The 20,189-nt window shown below is 44.0% G+C and overlaps 1 protein-coding gene and 1 long non-coding RNA gene across 2 annotated transcripts; both read left to right on the forward strand.

Moving 5' to 3' along the window:
• The first annotated feature begins 5,539 nt into the window (after positions 1–5,539).
• On the forward strand, positions 5,540–5,948 carry LOC120043478. The gene is made up of 3 exons (XR_005476456.1): positions 5,540–5,553; positions 5,659–5,758; positions 5,856–5,948. It is a non-coding gene; the product is annotated as an uncharacterized LOC120043478 (long non-coding RNA).
• Positions 5,949–8,849: 2,901 nt separating this feature from the next.
• Positions 8,850–19,164, forward strand: LOC120043480. The gene is made up of 16 exons (XM_038988069.1): positions 8,850–9,126; positions 9,230–9,391; positions 9,543–9,642; positions 9,850–10,070; positions 10,751–10,907; positions 11,077–11,300; positions 11,619–11,739; positions 12,039–12,235; positions 12,350–12,464; positions 12,679–12,848; positions 12,945–13,042; positions 13,210–13,340; positions 13,681–13,870; positions 18,652–18,793; positions 18,894–18,990; positions 19,060–19,164. The coding sequence occupies exons 2-16, from the start codon at positions 9,251–9,253 to the stop codon at positions 19,131–19,133; spliced, it is 2,178 nt and encodes a 725-aa protein (XP_038843997.1). The 5' UTR covers positions 8,850–9,126; positions 9,230–9,250; the 3' UTR covers positions 19,134–19,164.
• Positions 19,165–20,189: the final 1,025 nt, after the last annotated feature.

Genomic DNA, 20,189 nt, shown 5'->3' on the forward strand with positions numbered 1-20,189 from the left:
CTGTCAAAACAAATAACTTTGATGGAATATTCAAAATTATAATGGCAATTATGAATCACAAATTCACAACATTACTTGCATTTCAATGATTCATCCAGGCCCAAGACATAAAGTTGCCTGAAAGCTGTGTAACAATCATTCCATTGCTGACCCATAGGATGGTAATCACATACATGATTGGCTTAATCTAGAATCATGGATACCTTTCATGTGAGTACACACACCATATTTTTTTTTACATATCTCAGAAGGAAGATACCTCAATATCTGGAAGCACTGTCTCATGTACAATTCTTAATGCTATCTCTGAAATGTCTAACAAAATGTTGACTTGATCGTTTCATCAAGACCCTCTCATCACAAGTTGGAACTAGTGGTCAACATTGGGACAATGCAGCCATAAATAACATGGACCAATATTTTAATGGAGGTAAGCACTACACTTCTGATGGGTTTAAAGATTGTATTACATTATCTAAAAGTGAGAAAGTAAACCCCAGCTGTTATTCTTTTCACAGGGAGGGACAATCCCCATTATGCCATGAATGTTTCATTGCTGAACAACCATAGATATGTTTCCTCTAATTTGGCTCCCGTTCCTCCAACAGTGAGCAAGACCTGCCAACAGAGCTCACTGGAGCAGGGAGACATCCCGTCATCCTTTTGGCGCCTGACAAAGTACACTTTTTTTCTTCTAAGTAACACTATAGTAACATCTTCTGCACAAAGTTACATTCCTAATAAGATTGGTGTTAAGTGAGAAAGAATCCTAAAGATGGTCCAATGGGCATGGTCTGAAGCCTCTCGTCATCTCAGTATGTTGAACCGCCTGATTTCTTGCAGGCTTGAGATTCAGATCCTGCTGAACGATATTAAGCATTCCATTAACCACATGCAGGGGACGCTGAACACCATGCAGGGGCAGTGTATTGAGTTGCAGACTGCCATATCTAAGGTAGTGTCAGATGAGTCTCAGATACAGAAGAATAAGTCTATGATGGTATGGTGATAATGATTGAGATGGTGATTATAATAATGATGAATAGCGGTACCCCACCCTACGGGCAGTAAATCATTGGATCTGATTAATTCAATTCAATGCAATTCAATCTTTGAGGACTGCAACCATAGAAATACAATTTATTTACACTAATAATAAGCTATTGTCAACTTCCCGTCTATGCTTATCTTGCTCATTGCTCACTGTCAATTGCTCACTGTTACCCTATGTGTGCAACTATTATTGATTTCTCACAGAAAAATAATTTGGTTTCAAATGTACCTGCGGCCATGTAAATAATTGTTAGGCTACTCATTTTGAATCCACCGGTGGCAACTTGTGTGACCATAAAAGTCTGTGTGCGATTGGGCACAGTAAAATGATTTGGTTACTGACCGGCCCTACATTATAGAAGGCCCTTCAAGTCGGAACTAGGAAATTCTGACATTTCTGACTCGCTAACTCGTTATGGAATGATGATTTCAAGTTTCCCACTTGTGAAGTATCAGAATCAACCAGTAGGAAGATCTACACTGATAACTTACATTCATTTTAACTCTGAGGTTCCAAGTTTCCGATGGCATGTGAATGCGTCAATAATTGCCATGGTAATTTTGAATGTTCAGTCAGTGAGCATTATGGGTAATTATCCTACATACTTACATCAAATACTTTATGATAGCATCATCTCCTGTAGTAACAGTGCCATTCCAAACACAATAAATGTGAAAATTAACAAAGATACAAAATATTGCTAAAGTGAAGAAAATCAGCTCAAAATTGTAGGAGGAAATGCCCCTGCAGCAGGGAGGCTTACGGTATTATAATATATTGTAGATAACATTAATATAATTTGTGTATTGGGCCTCCCGGGTGGCGCAGTGGTCTAGGGCACTGCATCGCAGTGCTAGCTGCGCCACCAGAGTCTCTGGGTTCGCGCCCAGGCTCTGTCGCAGCCGGCCCGACCGGGAGGTCCGTGGGGCGAACGCACAATTGGCATAGCGTCGTCCGGGTTAGGGAGGGTTTGGCCGGTAGGGATATCCTTGTCTCATCGCGCTCCAGCGACTCCTGTGGCGGGCCGGGCGCAGTGCGCGCTAACCAAGGGGGCCTGGTACACGGTGTTTCCTCCGACACATTGGTGCGGCTGGCGCTTCCGGGTTGGAGGCGCGCTGTGTTAAAGAAGCAGTGCGGCTTGGTTGGGTTGTGCTTCGGAGGACGCATGGCTTTCGACCTTCGTCTCTCCCGAGCCCGTACGTAGTGGTTGTAGCGATGAGACAAGATAGTAATTACTAGCGATTGGATACCACGAAAAATTGGGGAGAAAATGGGATAAAAAAAATATATAAAAAAAAATATATATATATATATATAATTTGTGTATTTACAGTATCGTACACATACAAATGAAAGTATATGCTAGGGATTGATCTACACTGAGGGAACAAAACATTAAGAACACCTTCCTATTGAGTTGCCCTCCCCCTTGGTGGTTGACCATTGTTGATACTCAGGGAAAACTGTTGAGCGGGAAAAACCCAACAGCATGGCAGTTCTTGACACAAACCGGTGCGCCTGGCACCTACTACCATACTCTGTTCAAAGGGACTTAAATCTTTGGTCTTGCCCATTCACCCTCTGAATGACACACATACACAATCCATGTCTCAATTGTCTAAAAATCAATCTTTAACCTGCCTCCTCCCCTTCATCTACACTGAGAAGAAGATTTAACAATTAACATCAATAAGGGATTATAGCTTTCACCTGATTAGTCTATGTCACGGAAAGAGAAGGTGTTCTTAATGTTTAATACACTCAGTGTATGTGTCAATGATGTTATAGATTCCAAGTGGTTGATTTTTTAGGGAATGACTATATTCTCTATATTATACCTGCAGATCATCACAGCAGCCAAAGTTGCTGTGCAGAGGGAGGAGATCCCCCGAGCATCAGGCCTCATCCCGTCACAGAGGGAGGGTATCCTCCAAACAGTCAGTGTCCCTACACAGACAGAGGGTAGCCTCCAAACAGCCAGTGTCCCTGCACAGAGGGAGGGGATCCTCCAAACAGCCAGTGTCCCTGTACAGAGGGAGGGGATTCTCTCAGCAGCTAGCATCACTGCACAGAGGGAGGAGATCCTCCGAGCATCAGGCCTCATCCCTGAAGAGAGGGAGGGGATCCTCCAAACAACCAGTGTCCCTGCACAGAGGGAGAGTATTCTCCAAACAGCCAGTGTCCCTGTACAGAGGGAGGGGATCCTCCAAACAGCCAGTGTCCCTGTACAGAGGGAGGGGATCCTCCAAACAGCCAGTGTCCCTGCACAGAGGGAGGGGGTTCTCCCAGCAGCTATAATCATTGCAAAGAAGACGGAGATCTTCCGAGCATCAGGCCTCATCCCTTCACAGAGGGAAGGGATTCTTCCAGCATCTTCTATCACTGCGCAGAAGAAGAAGATCCTCAGAGCATCAGGCCTCATCCCTGCACAAAAGGAGTTGATCCTCCTGATGGCCAGTGTCACTGCGCAGAGGAAGGGAATCGTCCCAATGGCCAGCGTCCCTGCACACAGGGAGGGGATTGTCCCAAAGGCAAGTGTCTCTGCTGAGAGGGAGGGGATCCTCCAAACAGCCAGTGTCCCTACACAGAGGGAGGGGGTTCTCCCAGCAGCTAGCATCACTGCGCAGAGGGAGGAGATCTTCCGAGCATCAGGCCTCATCCAGTCACAGAGGGAGGTGATTTTTCCAGCATCTTCTATCACTGCGCAGAAGAAGAAGATCCTCAGAGCATCAGGCCTCATCCCTGCACAAAAGGAGTTGATCCTCCTGATGGCCAGTGTCACTGCGCAGAGGAAGGGAATCGTCCCAATGGCCAGCGTCCCTGCGCACAGGGAGGGGATTGTCCCAAAGGCAAGTGTCTCTGCTGAGAGGAATGGGATCCTCCAAACAGCCAGTGTACCTGCACAGAGGGAGGGGGTTCTCCCAGCAGTAGCATCACTGTGCAGAGGGAGGAGATCCTCCGAGCATCAGGCCTCATCCCTGCACAGAGTGAGAGGATCCTCCAAACATCAAGTGTCCCTGCACAGAGGGAGGGGATCCTCCAAACAGCCAGTGTCCCTGTACAGAGGGAGGGGATTCTCTCAGCAGCTAGCATCACTGCGCAGAGGGAGGAGATCCTCCGAGCATCAGGCCTCATCCCTGCACAGAGGGAGTTGATCCTCCAGAAGGCCAGCGTCCCTGCGCACAGGGAGTGGATCGTCCCAAAGGCTAGTGTCCCTGCAGAGAGGGAGGAGATCTTCCTCACAACCAGTGTCCCTGTGAAGAATGGACACAATCATCCACAACCACCTCCCATCATCCCCATGGTGGCACCACTGTGGAAATGGGATGGTGGAGCGTGTACTCCACCTGTGGATTTCTATTCCAAGAGAAGAGGTCACTTAAACTTACCTAATTAGTAAAGAAATTACCATTGTGATAGTGTGAGAATTAGCTGTGATAGGTTAAATGTATGGCTCATGTGAGTATATATCTGTAATACTTTCATGCATTTTCTACATAAAACAGGTTTAGCTCCATTTTACTTTGACATTTTAGTCATTTAGCAGACGCTCTTATCCAGAGCGACTTACAGTAGTGAGTGTATACATTTTCATACTCCAGTGAATCTCTCCAGGATTTCGCATGGATTTTTTTTGATATTTGCGGATAAATATGCTAGATTTTGCAGCAACAATTATGACATTTTGCATAGCAATATGCAATTGTTTTGTCCAATTTGTTGCAAAAATGCGCTTACAAGGGAAAAAACTATGTTGACGTGGGGCTTGATTGAACCATATTATGCAGTAAATGTGCGGTGATTGGTTGAAATGCGAGCCCTCTTTTTGTACTGTGGTAATGGGTCAGTTCTATGCGATAATATTGTGATGATGTGACTATTTTATGCAGAAATAGTTTGGCGATTGGTCAAATTTGTAAGCCCTCGCATAATATGCAGGGAATTGTTGATTTTGCAACCAAAACAATGCGATCGCAGAGTCCTGGAGTAACCTCCCTGCGTGTAGGTTAAGATTGGGTTGTAACAGAGTATCAGAGCCAGACGTTTCTACCTGTCAGCTAGTAATTGTTCTGTATGGTGACATGAGCAGAGTGGCCTGACTTCTCCCACTTATTACAGATGTCCGACTTAGATATGTTGAGCATCCTGCTATGATGTCCATCACCAAGCCGGAACACTCCGAGGCCAACCCTCAGTGCCAGACTGTCAGCCGGCCGGTGGCTGAGCCCGAGACCCCTGCTGTTCACAATAACAGTGGAGGCTGGCTCAGCTGGGCCTTTGGGAGTGGAAGAGTTAATAAGAAGGAGGTTCATCTACCTGAGGACAAAGACAGATCTGTAAGGAACTGGTTCTTAACACTATATTCTATGTAGAGACAATTGAGTGGATAAAAAAAAAAACTATTGTGGCTTGCTTCACATTGCTAATATCTTCTTCCTCAGATTGTCTGGGATCCAACTCTGCACAGAGGGGGTAACAAAACAGAGCCCAAGGCTGAGGTACACACTTAAATTCAATGAAATTAAAAACAGTGAACAACCATTGTATTTCAACTGTGATAATATTACTAACAATTTGGAAAATGTGTTGGATGTTTTTCACAGAACAAGTGTGTACCACCACCTCCACCGATGGGGACATATGGATATCAGGGGAACACTGGCAGTGTCCCCAAAGGAGTGAATCCTTACTCTATGAAAGCAGGTGAATATTGCTTTAGAATACATGTGGTTTAACCAAGACTGTCAGCCGATCATAGATGTCCCTGGTGGTCTCCTGCTAACACCTTTCCAACTACCAGCAGGTCTATGGGGCAGCAGATACCCTACAATGTATTACAATGATGGGACCAACTCAAAGCCTCCAAGCCATGGGCCTGGACTGCTTCCTAGACAGCTCTCTGGCTTGCTCCCTCCTTCACACGTTGACCTCATGGCACCAATGGTTGTGCCACCTGACACTCTACCCTACTGAGGTATGGCTCTGGAAAATCCTTCCAAATTGTATCCATTCATTATTAACTGAGATTTTTCTTAACATAGCAAGTGGCTGAAATAGCAAGGATGTTAACTATTTTCTTATTTTTGTCTCAACAGGCCATTTGCCCAGAGTGGATTTGCCATACATAGATTTTTTCAGCATTTAAAAATCTTCAGCATAAAAAAGTATTAAAAGATGATCTTTTAATTAAATCTCTCCTTTGTGTCCTCATGTTCACATTAATTTGATGTGTTCTATCATCATTTACAATGCTTATTGCTTCTGCATTGCTTTACAGACAAGTATATATTATACACATATTTTATTTTAGACATTACAAAAACATATTTTTGTGCATTTTGGATTTCCTACATTTACCTGTACAGACAAGTATATTTTATACATATCTATTTTTTTAACGACATTTTTGTATGTATTCCATAGACAGAACTACATATATTGGAATCGAACGTTCGCAGAGATTGTTTTGACTGGAGTGATGCTTAGGACTTCATTAAAAAATGTATCCCGTTTTATTTTACCACTACAGTCTGTTCGTCGGACGAAACTGGAGAAAAATAACTAGTGTCGAAAGTAAACATCCACACCTCGATGGTGTCAACTCTGCTTATGTCTGCGTAATGAAAAAGATAGGGGGAAAAAAATAAAAAATCTGGTCTAGCGATCGATGACAAATTAAATGGTGCCCGTGTAACAGTTTTACTTCTGTCCCGAACCAGTGACCCTTTGCACACATATACAACAGTTACCCATCGCTCCACAAAAGCCGCGGCCCTTGCAGAGTAAGGGGAACTACTTCAAGGTCTCAGAGCGAGTGACGTCACCGATTGAAACGCTATCAGTGCACTACTAGCTAGCCATTTCACACCGGTTACATCCAGCATAACCCCTCATTCAATTACGCCAGTGGCAAACTGTGAAATTTGAGGAGCAGGAACAGCTATAGCCCTCAAACTCACCTCTGGGTCTCAAAGCCAGTTCCACTGCATTTCTTCATTGTTCTCCTGTCATCGGGGACTGATCTAGACCAGGGACACAAGGTGGGTGCAAGTCATTATCAGTTAGAACAGAAAACCAGCAGGCTCGTAGGGCAGGGCAGCGTTTCCCAAACTTGGTGTGCATGTTGGTTTTTGTCCTAACACTACACAGCTGATTCACATGAACAAAGCTTGATGATTAGTTGATTATTTGAATCAGCTTTGTAGGGCTAGGGGAATAAAAAGAAAATGTGCAGCCCTTTGGGGTTCAGGTGACTGAGTGTGGGAAGCCTTTGTCATAGGGTAAAAGTTGAATACCCCTGGGCTGTAGGCTGCACACCTTGGGTCAAATATTAGATTCTGTAGCTGTGTATTTTATCAAAACAATTCTGTTCTACAATGGTTCCTTTCCTTAGCTCAGGGTAAGTAGTAGCAGGCCTAGAAGAGTCTTATTTGACGCAAACATTTGAGTTGTGTTCTTCCTCCTTTTAATCAATCATAATATTTGTCAAATGCCTTACAGGTTGTTTTGCCTGTTGTTGCAGCTGTGGGCATACAAGCACAACAGACACCTTCTATAAGTATGCATTTTTCACCCTACAAGTTCAAGCACTAAGCGTTTGACAATATTTTTTTTGGTTTTTAACTAACCTTTCCCATTCCAGATGACCTCAACGCTGAATGCCTTGGTAACGTTATTCGTTTGAGTGTCGCTCCTCTTTTTAAAGAGGTTGACGCTGTCTTCAGTGAGTTTGTCTCTTATGATTCTCCTTTCATAATTCATGGATTGTTGTTTGTCAACTATTGTGTTCACACCATCTCCATCCCTTCCAGATGACACACAAATCATAAACCTGACACCTGGCCTTGCTACTCAGTGTGGATTCAGCTTTAAATTTGACCCCATGGGGAATGCCATGTTTTTTGCTTCTCTTCAAAACTGCTTTTCCCAAAACATGGTAACCCTAAGCACTGTAGTGTTTGCTTGAACTTCAAATGGACAGTTTGCCTTTCAGTGTCACTGCATTTGCAACCCATAATGTAGCAACGTCACTTTATTTAACCTTTGACATGGAGTCATGCTGAGACCAGGCTCTTTAACAGATGAGCCCTGTATACACAAAGATACAAGTCAATATTTGCATCACTAGATGAAAAATGTAATCATTGAAAACAAATGCATTCTTCAGTAAAAAGGTCCTCAATAAGCCTGAGTTGCAGTAGAGGTGCTAATTCATACAATTTTAGAGCATGGAGGTTATTAGAAGTACGGTGCCAGAAACATTTAAGCAGTTTTACCACCCCTGGGTCTGCTATCTCTTACCTCTAAGTTAACGATGACGTAAGGTACAGCAGAAGTTTATGGAGGGCTTTCAGAGGGCCAGCCAACTTTCTGATACAGACTGCAGTGATGTGTACTACTGAGCACTTCTCCTGTAGTGTGGCTTCAATACAGTGGCAGCTGCATTCATATAGTCAATTTTGCCACAGTCTATAACTTGCATGAACGTCAACTGAATTATTTGTTTTCTGCTATATAATGAAAGGCTTTTTTAATACCTTTTTTTCCCCTTCCCCCTTCATTTTAGGATGATAAGATGTTCAGCTTGGTCATGCAGTTCAGGCTGCCAGGAAACCACATGACTGAAGACCCTGTGTATAGAGTGGGCAAAACCTGTAGCTACACCCCCTGGACCTCCCGAGAGATTCTGTGCGACCGCAACTACATGGAGGCAAGTGAGCAGAGCATGCCCCAAAGGACATGTTTACAGTCGAGCTTGTCGTACTGCCTGTATAAATGATCTGTCTAGAGCTACAACTGTCCAGTGTTTCATTTCTTCTGCTTCTGTGACACAACGTAGAGGTTCTTGACTCTCTCTCAATTCAATACTCCTTCATTTAAGGAGGCGAGTGGACAGATTGAGAACTGGCCCTTGATTTCGTATTGTATGGGAGGGAGAAAATGCATAGGGAATAATGGCCTTTCTTCTCTAGGTGTCGGTCAGAAGGACTCTTCCAGACATCCAAACCGTCCCTGAACAGCCCACTGGAGGCCCGAAAGCAAGGAGCGGCAACTTCCGGAGAGGAGCTGAGGTAGCCATATTTCAGTTTCTGTAATTTCACTACAGGATGGCGCTAAACAAAATGTGCATTTGTTGACAATTTGTTTAATTCCTGTTTCCATTTCCTGAGACAGGCTGTTGCTTCAGGATACAAAATGACAGCAGTCGTCTTTAGTCCTAGCAAGAAGGTCATGAATGTGGATGAGGTCCAAAGAAAGGGCTATGCAATAGCCAACACTCCCACACGGCTGGTGTTAAGAAGCCCTAATAATGCAGAGGAGACATACCTCCAGAATGTAAGCTGACTTTCTCCACTTCCTCCATGAACTGGGTCATGTTCAGTAGAGCAAACATTTGGAAACGGTGGCCCTACCTTAACTCTGCAACATATTGTTAATACGGTGTGCCCTACTGAACACGGCCCTGGTGTGGTTGTCCCCTGAACAGGTAGCTGGGGTTCCGATGCGGGTGCTCTCAACCTCAACCTTCTTTGAGCAGAAGTGGCTGGTTACTCGAGTAGATGCTACGGCTGTTTGTCCAACACCAGGTTGAGTGTGAAATAATGGACGAACTTGGCAAATTAAGATCTTATAAACCCAGTTCTTAATTGGCTCCAGACAAGACTTTGATTTGTGTTATGTAGTGTTCAGTTGGGAAATGTTTTGGGATGAACTTTTTCCAAATAATGGCACATTTGTTTTCAGTTGCAAAATGTTCTGTTATGATGTGCACTTGGCTTCTTGTTTCACTGCAGGGGCAGTGGCCTTTACTCCAGAAGTGATCACCTGGTACATGCCGAAGCACATAGACCCACTTTTCTCCTCTGCTGCCTTCACCATGTTGGAGGTGTACATGGGAATTGACGCTAAGAGGCTGGACACTGAGGAAATGGCTGCCAGAAACTACTCGGTTTTAGTCACAGAGGCTCATATTATTGTTGAAATTCCGGTGGGGGCGGTTGGCGGCTATTTCAAGGTCAGCGTTGGAAGAGTAAAATGTTCCTGTTTAATTTGTAAATCAAATCTTATTTGTAGAGCCCTTTTTACTGCAGCAGTTGTCAGTGCTTTGCAGTAACCCTTTGCCATCTCTCATGGGTAAACTCCTAGAAATGTTGTCTTGTGTAAAATGTTTCTTATTGAGCAATTGTCTGCTTAATCAGGCTAATATACAATGGATTGGTGGGTGTGTATACAGCCTGACACATTGGATTGCAAAATCGTGTGAATGTTGCATAAAATGACACTTAAACATACTCTACCGCTTGTCTTTGCAGTTTGTCCTTCAGCCGCTTGAAATTTGAGACCAAATATCCACACTAAAGTATTGTTTACCTGACTTCTTAGGGAGCCGGTAGCTTTGCCACTCAACTGAATGCAAGCAACGTTCGCTTACTGTTTACATATTGTGCAAGTGTTTACTTTGCGTGTCGGTTGCTTTGAAAATACACACCGCCGGAAATGCAAGTTGACAACCATATGCCTACCAGCTCTCTAAAGTCGGGTAAGCCGATATTTTGTCTTAAATTACGAGCGGCTGAAGGACAAACCACACAGATAACCGGTAGAGTAACATTCTGGCTTGTAAGGAACATTTAGCTGTTTTTGCACTCCACTTGTGTATTACAGCCTGAATGATTCACTCGTCTCCCTTTACAGAGCCATATTCAGGATGACCAGTACTTTGTCACTTACACCATTGAGCCCATGCTTGAGTTGCTGTGGATCGAGGAGGTCGCACACGAGGACACCAGCTACAAAGTCCTCTTCCCTATCACAACACCTCCGATGGCCAGGCCTCCACAAGTTCGCAACTGTGAGTCTGGTTTAGTTAAATAGTGCCTATGGTAATTTGGGATGCCTGGGTTGTTCATTAGGCACAAAACAGAAGAAAATGTACTGAAACGGGGAGGCAATAACAAATGTCCATTTTCGACCTCCATTGTAGCGCATTTCAAAATGTTTTTTTGTTTGCCAATGAACAGACACGCCCTTAGACACAGTTCCTGAGCAGGCAGTGTTTGTGCTTGAGTTGGGGACCTTCAACCTTGATGTGGAGCTGCTGAACATCACCTTTCCCACCATGGTGCTAACTGTTGCAGAGTGCAACGCCAGAGGCTTCAATGTTCAGGAGCAGAGATCCCTGGACAACACCTTGAAGAGCTTCAGGATGGAGGTGCCCTTCTCAGACCCGGTGGTCTTTAAGGAGGTGTGTTTCTGTTAAATGCAAGGCCACACGCAGTGATTTGTACACATGCCCTAATAAGTGGGCCACCAACAAAATATAAATAATGGCGCAAATGTACTTTGTATCCCTCATTTACTCAAGTGTTTCCCATTATTTTGGCAGTTGTATGCATTCACTTGCCAAGTAGTGCTTGATTTAGAGGAATGAGGGCAACATTACTTTAAGTATATAGTTTGTTTTAATAGTCCCCATATGTACTTAGTTGTCACTTGATGTTGAATAGAGTTCTGTTACAACAATAATGCTATCAATTGACCAATGCGTTTAACTTCACTACAGAGAAGGGCGGAACAAGGCGTCACAACCTTCACTCTTCAGCTGATCTACGGCCTGGTCGTCTTTCCAGAGTACGCTCCTTTCTCTCACTCTGCCGTTGTGGACGCTGTACTGCTGGACATTGGTATGTCTCTGGACTACGCCAAACTACTGTTGAATGGCTTCCTCTCGTTAATGATTGCAGTGAAAGCCCAACTAGCCATACTGTAGGTTTTACCTATGCGGTCTCTCTACAAAGAAAATGTTAAGCTTTAGAGTATTTGGACCCAGTGTCCTGTTCCTGATTTGCCAGGATCATGTTTATTCAGTCCCACCGTAGCAAAACATTTTGCAACTGAAAACGAGGTTTTCTCCTTGGACAAGTTCAAGTAGTACCTTCCTGTTTTTTGTGCTTAATGAACACAACCCTGTTTGTCCTTGTAGTGCCACCCTCAGTCACTGGCAACTGTGATCAGGAGAACTTTCACATCACTGTGGACTACAGGAACCAAGATCCCTTTTTCGTGGTCTTGGTTGGCAAGCGGCTGCTTAACCATGAGCTTGCTCAACAGTATTTAACAGAGGGCGACGCAGACTTCACCATCACGTTGCCCTTCTCTTCGCCGGACGCAGTGTTTGAGGTACGATGCTCTCCCAAAACATGTTAACCTAAATTGCTGCAGCTAGCCTCGCTTTCCTTACCCTGTATACATGCATACAATATTGGACTAATGAACTCTCCCATTGGTTCCCAGTCGGTTCACCCGTCCTCTGTCAGGAGCAGACTGGATGTGGCTCTGTTGAATCCTTACAACAACATGACCATCAAATACTTTTCCCTGGCTTGCAGCTTCCTCAAAACGCTGACTGGTTGGTTCTCAAACAATTACTTCCGATAAATAGTCGTTTGACATGTTTACCTAACCTGGGTTCCTTGCAAATACTGTGAGTCTAATAGTAGTGCCAGATGGGCATGGTTTGCACTTTTGGTGCTATTCCATTGGTTCTACTGTGCTCAATGAAGTGTAACAAATACAGAACCCAGGTCTGATGGCTACCTGTCTTTTGCTTCCCCACCCCCAAGAGTGTTTCTCTAACGGAACGATGACTGCGCTGGCGGTCAAGGTGGAGTCTGCTCCCAGTCTGAACCCCGGTCAGCTGACCCTGAGCGACCCCGCCTGTGGTCCCACCTACAGCGACGATCGCTTCGCCTACTTCCACTTCACTGTCAACTCCTGTGGCACCACCAGGAAGGTAAAATGACTATTACCCTGAGGTGATGGGTACTGTGTATTTACGGACTGTTTGCTTCTGCAGGCTGTAATAAGTCAATTCCCCTCTACTACATAGTTTATCAACAATGTCATGCTGTATGAGAACGAAATCTCCTTGCCAGATGAACTTGAGGTGAAGCTGAATGGCACGACGTCTTCAGAGGAGGAATATCAGTAAGTGCATTACGCATCACAATTGTAGCTGTTAGATTTTATAGGTTTTCTTCACCAATTGCTCAACTTTAACTTTGTATACAGGGAAAATGTGCCTCTACTACCAGTGTGTCCACTCCACTGCTTGAAGTTTCCCCTATTGAAGTTGCCTACATCCCTCTTTTTAGGTTAAAGGTTTCCTGCTACTATGTGGTCAACATCACTCGCACATTGGCCTTCCTCACCAGGCCGCGTGACAACGAGCTTTTTGCCGAGACTGGGACGGGTCGACTAATGGTCAGAATGAGACTCGCTCAGGGTAAGCGTGCACAAATTCAGAATTTCAACTTGGCCTCTAAATTCTAATCACTCCTGATGATCTGGAAATGGAATATAGAATCTTGGAAGGTGTCCTTTACAAAACCATTCCCAAAAATGTAAGCCTTATGATATATTACTCTTGTGTTCTGAGATCTACAGGTGTGGCTATGGAGTAACGGTGAGGAGCTGATTTGGGAATTTGTCAGAAGCCTCTGGTGGGGGGGGGGGGGGTTTCATCGGGGCACAACAGGATATGATAAACGTGTGTTTCTTAATGGACAAGTTGAGATGGTACCTCGCTGTTTTGTGCCCACCGGTTGTCTCGTTCTGTGTTCCAGACGCCTCGTATAACACGTTCCACCAGGAGGAGGACTATCCAGTGGTGAGGTACCTGAGACAGCCTCTGCACTTTGAGGTGGAGCTGACCAGGTCCTCTGACCCCAAGGTAGCGCTGGTGCTTGACCACTGCTGGGCCACCCTCAACGAGGACCGTGACTCCCGACCCCGGTGGAATCTCATCATTAATGGGTAACTTGTTGTTTTTGGGCCTAAACAAGTGTTATTCCACAGGTGTGGTTCCTGAGTAATTAGCAACCTATCATGCTTGGCTGGCCATCTACTTTGACTACCGTGGCTATGCCCCCATCCATAGGTCATGAGTGGTCACAATGGTTTGAGCTTAAAAACGATGTGAGCCTTATGCGGTCTGTCAGCAGATCTCCACCCAAATGAACACTTATGGGAGATTCTGGCGCGTAGCATCACATGTTTGTTATCACTGAGTGGTCCCTGCAGCGTAGCATTGGAACAGAACGTATGATGCAAACAAACGACTCTAAACCGCGTTGTCTGAAAAGCATCTAAACAATGTTTAGTACTGATGAGAAGTAAAGGTCTTCACAACTTTATTCCACCTTTGCTTGTAAAATATATAAATGTTAATGCTATCATCTAGTCTAAATAACAGCTAGACTTGTTTTACAATGTGCTCACCAGTGATGCGGTACAAGGGAGCCATGTAAATCTAGTTTGGAAAATATGGCAGCCATGTTTGTCAAGCAAAAACTCCCTAATTCCATTCACTGCTTCCATTGCCTGAGATCTTAACTTAGTTTGGCCACTTCAGCGTGTGACAAATCTTTGTACTTGTTACAGCGTACACATGACAAGTAGTTTACAATTAACAAATCAAAAAGCCAATTGTCACCTCCCCAAATACAAGCCTAGCTTAACCGTAGCACGAAAGCTAAACAGTTGCAAGATATAGATCAATCCATTAAGTCCTCGGGAAGGTATTGTGGCGAGGATGATGCAGGAAATATTACTTAGATGGGGGATTTATCAACAATAAATGGAGGGGCAGACAGATTTTTCTAAGCTAAATACCCCTGAGGTACCATAGTTTACACTCTGATGCCGTGTTCAAATCAACTAACGGCTTGGAAGTCTTTGTCTTGAATGCACTGAAGTCTATGGGGGTACTCCGAGATCCCAGGTGTCTTAAACACCATACGTCAGTTGAGTCTGACAGACCCTTACGTGATAACCCGACTGCATTGTATGGCGTTAGCTCATAGTCGGTACCACCTTCAAAAGTGTTTTACACACGTGTCCATTACAATCTAGGCAAGAATCAGAATGCATGAATAAAACGCTAAGTACATTATACTTACGGTATGCTACAGTAGAAACGTTACACAGAAAATAAGGCACTTTGATAGGAATGCACGCATGTCCAGTTATTTGTAAGGAAGGCAATGTGGGCACCAGGCAATAAATGTGCCAGGGGGAAAGTTTGTGCAAGGCCTGTTCTGACTAGGTGTGCAAATGTCTGTATGCTTGAAGGAAAGTTTGTCTGGCTCATTCAAATTCTCAAAGAAATTGTCTGCAACAGTGAAATGGGCTACTTTTGTGAATGAATGAGGCAAACTTAGAAGTTGAAACGGGCTATAGAAAATTAGCAGGTAGTGTGCCTTGGTTTGAGGTCAGCGCGGGTTAACTGTCCACATTTTGGAACGGTGAGTGCATTCTGACATCACGCGCATAACAAACTCCCGCTGGGGTGACTGTTGAAGATATTTGGAACTCGCGTGTGGAAAGGTTAAGACACTATGTTGGCGTTACCTACACCTTTTTACTCAATGTTATCCTTTTGGTTTGCTCCAGTTCAGTGTTGTGCCGAACTGCTGGGCAGTCGAATGGAAATCGAGAGCGGCTGGCAAGCTAGGCTTGCCTTTCCGATTGGTTTCATACAACTGCTCTTAACACTGACTGAATACTTGTTGAATTCAGGCACAAGTGACCTCTTGTGTTTAAAACGGTTATGCGCTTAACATAAAGGATGGTTCACATGCCTGTGCAGCATGGAAGTTGATGTTTGAAACTGAATAGGATCAGTGGACAGGATCCCTAGAAGTTGATGCCACTTTCAATGGAATTTCCTGTCCTAGAGGAATGCGCTAATTGGGAGTTGCTAAACATGAACAAATACCACGGTCAAGTGTAGCAGCATCTTGCTAACCTTATTTAGCTAGCTAATGTTCATATTTAAAAAAATGTCACACAGCTGGGTTTGTCATAAGCATTGATTTGGGCACTTTGCCACAGATGGACACCGCTGGCCTAATTTTTAACTTTGCCATCTTCTCAAGAATTTAAATTGGGTAACTATTGAAAGATGACTTATTTTTCCTACATTGTAATGGACACTGCAACCTTTGGTAGATGGGCTACAATGACTTTGCCCTGATTATGCACGCTGCAAATGACACTTTATTTTGCGGGTGTCTTTTCAGTATCTGGATACATGTTACACCAAGCAGTGGAGTGAAGCAACTTTATTGGTCAAAACCATTTATTTGGGGGATCGGGTTTGCCAAATGCTATCAAATCACGCAATTTTACCATTTTTATGAAATGGTGGCAAAACCCCAAATTTGGCACCCCCTATTTTAATTTGCTCCGGCGGCCATGTGGACACAAGGCTCATCTGTCACGGGAGTAACTTTGCAGCAGTTTATTAAATCAAATGTCATCCTGGTGGGGGTGGTAGCAGTTTGAAAAAACAGGCTGAAAATGTTTTGTAGATCATAGGAAAAGACACCACATTCACATGGCTGTGCACGAAATGGGCAGTTCAGATTTGTCACTTCAGCTGCTTAAATCGTTGTGCAAAATCCTGAGAAAGCTCTGGCCGTCGTCTGCCAGATCAAGTGGATTTGTACTGGTGTGGGCGTTTGTCTCTTAATGTAACGTCTTCAGATTTCACAAATCCCTTTTTGCTAATATCTGTCAGTTAAACAGTAAATGATAAACCTCCCAAAGATGCAAATGACAAAAGTAGGCCTAAACTGTCAATGCGTAGGTTACTTTATATAGTAGAGCTGCTCCCTTCACAGAAGTCCTCCACGTGTGAATCTGATGCCATGGGTGTAGAATTAATTTTTTGGGACATTTTTCCGACAGCGGAAGAATTGCTCTGGCGCATTGCATGAAATTCTTAATTAAAATGAATTACTTATTTTGAAAAATATGATTGCGTTGATGATACCGACTGTCTATTCGGCAACTTTGGTTAAACCACGGTCAATTGATCAATATTCAGGTCGCCTGTAGTCTGACCATTCTGGATCATTTAGAACTTTAAGAACCATTTAGAGGGACGTCTCACCACATGAGAATGCATTCATGTCAATGTAATTGAATATACATGTTGGACATACGACGTAGACATTTGACATCCGTCATTTAACTAGCTATAAAAGCCTTTGCAGTAGACAAAGTGATATTGTTGATGAGAAATGCTATGGCATTGCTAGTATGACCCTCCTGACAAATTAAATGCATTTTTTTTCAAATAGGCAGCCCAATTTCTGTTTTTTAATAAATAAAAATGTACTAAATCAGATTTTTCCAGGTCTGATGGGCCAAAAGATCAGAAATTAAAACCAACAAACTACTGTCGTGACGTGACCTTGAATTATCTGAGGACTGTTTAATTGTTACCCGACTCTAAATGAATCGTGTTAGGATTTGGGGTGCCGAGGAAACGGTTTTAAAGATACCGTCTCCCGACTTAAACTCTAGACGGTAGAAATCTATTACATTGCTAAAGTCAACTTATTAACCATTACATCGTATCCTCCTCGCAGCTGCAAGAACCCCAGCCTTATGATTCAGTACTATACAAATTGGTTTAATTTATTTACTAGCTACACAGGTCCCTAGCGGACTGACACAATATGACGGCTTGTTACGATGTCTCCCCCACCCATGGTTCCATAAGGGACACTTATCGTTGTTACATTTTTGCATGAATGTATTTATGTGGGATGCCGCCGTGGAAAGGTAGGTGGTTGGGTCTTCTCTCTGATTGGCTCCCTGAGGTCACAATGTCGTTAGTTGTCCGTGGCTCCAATGACTAGTCTTGAACGGAACTTCAGGATGGATTTTCCTTTCACTCATTCTGGAAGATGGGCTAATCAACCCTGTCGCTGATTCCTCAGTGGGTGATGAGAGTAGGATGGTTTGGATAGCAGAATGGTCCCACTGAAGTTAGCTTTTCTAGGTACTTGGCTCCAAACAGCTAATCGGCTGTACCAGTGACTGTCTGTCTGAGGGGTGTTTATTCTCCCTCGTGTTGGTATTCAGGTTTCGGACCACTTTGGACATGAGCTGCAGCTCGCCGTCCTTAGGAAGGTGCGTTTAGGAAAGTTCCAACCATTTCAAACGTGTAGCTAGCGACTCACGGTTTTCTGGTCTAATGTTAATTTCAGTTACCAATCCTTTTATGCACTCTGGCCGCCGGGGACGGTTCTGACACACTCTCTGATGTCACTCGTGGCATGGCTACTTACTATGCACATTTTCTAGGAGTTTCTCTAATACGTTCAAAAGTGAATACTGGAACAATATTTCTAACATAAGACTGGTCAGATAGAAAAAGAATGTCATGTTGATTCTTATTTTGTGATTTTTAAAAAGGAAATACTGGAACTAGAAAAGTGCTCACACTACAGGTAGGAAGTCTCGAGCCTTTACATTGTATATGAAATATGTTGGGTTTTTCAAGACCGAGGAATTTAGGAGGGGTAAGAGTTGATGGGGAAAAGCCTGGTAACAAAGACATTCCTTTAGTTCATACTGGAGGGGGAGAAGGAACCCACTTCTCCTGTCATTTACAACACGGTGTGAATTGATCTGATCCTCACAGTACAGTCATGACACCACCATAAGACTTCGTACACAAGGCGGTTGGGGTTTACAGTGTTTTCTTGTTCCTAACTTAGTCCCTCTCTCTACACTGGCAGTTGTGATAACCCGGAGGATCCGTACCGTGTAGTCTTCCACCCGGTGGTAGCTGACACCAGGGTCCACTTCCCCCCTCACGTCAAACGCTTTGAGGTCTATATGTTTTCCTTCGTCGAGGATGCGGTTGAGCCGAGTGGCCAGGTAACAAAGTTCACCCAACAATCTTTATAGGTTAATTTTGTGAGTGGCAATCATCCCTTTTTTTAAATGTATCTGACACCATCAAATCTTTGATTCCTAGGTCTTTGTCCATTGTGATGTGGTCATCTGTGACGCCAGTAGTCCCTCTGGCGGCCCCTGTAGTGGACAATGTGTGAATCGGGACAACCCGAAAAGAGGTAGGTCTTGTTTTATGCTTTTCAGACTCTGTCAGACCATAACTGAACTAATAGGTTCTCTCTCAACAGGTCAACGACATGTCAAAGACCTCTTTGAGGAGCGTCATTTCTATGTTTCTTCTGGATACATTCTTTGGGTGTAATGGCTTGTTCTAACATGTCAAATAAAGTGTTCTATATAACAACTACGTTTGCTTTACTTGCGTGGCAACATCCTAACCGTTGGAGCTACCTTAATTGTATCTGATTTGCGTATAACACCAAGGCGCATGTACTTTAGTGGATGTAGTAGGCTTGTCATCTGACGTGTATCAATCAACCCTTTTGTAAGCATGGAACTCTGAACCATCCACACCAATTTCCCGTCTAGGACGAACAATGGGTGTCAAAACAAAAGCTTTCCAATGTCCAGTAGGAAGAACTGACTCGATGTTATAGCAGATGGTGGTTTGCCAAAGTGAGGCCAGCAGGGCTGTGGTTGGCTGCAGGCCCCAGGGAGCGCAGCAGTGTTGGGAATTTCCAACTGAAATTACAACTTTACTTGATACCTCTCACTAGCTTGGTTTCCATCCAAATATGGACTTTTCTTTAATGATATGCATGTATATCTCAAATGGGGAGAGCTTGACTTTCTCACTAGTTTTTTGTAAGAAGTGTTGACAAGCTGAATGTACCGAGCTGTCTGTTTTTAAAACTACTAGCGCACAGCTCAGACACCCATGCATACCCCACAAGACATGCCACCAGAGGTCTCTTCACAATCTCCAAGTCTGGACTAGGGAAGGTACAGTCATGAATACGTTGCAATCTATTCCGCATCAGGATCAGATTTAAAGAAACACCTTACGGAACTGAAGAGATGCAGCAGTTCCTCCTTTAAAAGTTGCGAGCTTGCACCGCGGGATGGCTTCATTGCTCCAGACCACAAGGGGGAGTTGGCGCACTGGAGGATGAATTAGTTGGGTAACATAGATAAATAGGATGTTTAATTTACATAATATGCTTATGTGAGTTGTCATTAGAATGTGTCCCTTTGGACTATACTGTTGGCAGTTGCACGTTTCCCTTCTCAGCTAGGGCTCAGTCACTTGGGGCCTAGAGGGGAGACGTCAGAATGGAACATTGTCTTCATATGTGAAGGGATGGCGTGATTAAGGGGGAACCAATTATCTCTTGGCTCAACAATGTCTGTGCGCAAG

The sequence above is a fragment of the Salvelinus namaycush genome, unplaced genomic scaffold (assembly GCF_016432855.1).
Source record: "Salvelinus namaycush isolate Seneca unplaced genomic scaffold, SaNama_1.0 Scaffold939, whole genome shotgun sequence".
Lineage (NCBI taxonomy): Eukaryota > Metazoa > Chordata > Actinopteri > Salmoniformes > Salmonidae > Salvelinus > Salvelinus namaycush.

Bases quoted from the DNA above. Each gene is read 5' to 3' on its own strand.
- LOC120043480 (XM_038988069.1), top strand. From the start codon at position 9,251: ATGACAGCAGTCGTCTTTAGTCCTAGCAAGAAGGTCATGAATGTGGAT. The intron at 11,740-12,038 runs GTATGTCTCTGG...TTGTCCTTGTAG, and splicing joins CGCTGTACTGCTGGACATTG to TGCCACCCTCAGTCACTGGC. The intron at 13,871-18,651 runs GTAACTTGTTGT...CTACACTGGCAG, and splicing joins TGGAATCTCATCATTAATGG to TTGTGATAACCCGGAGGATC.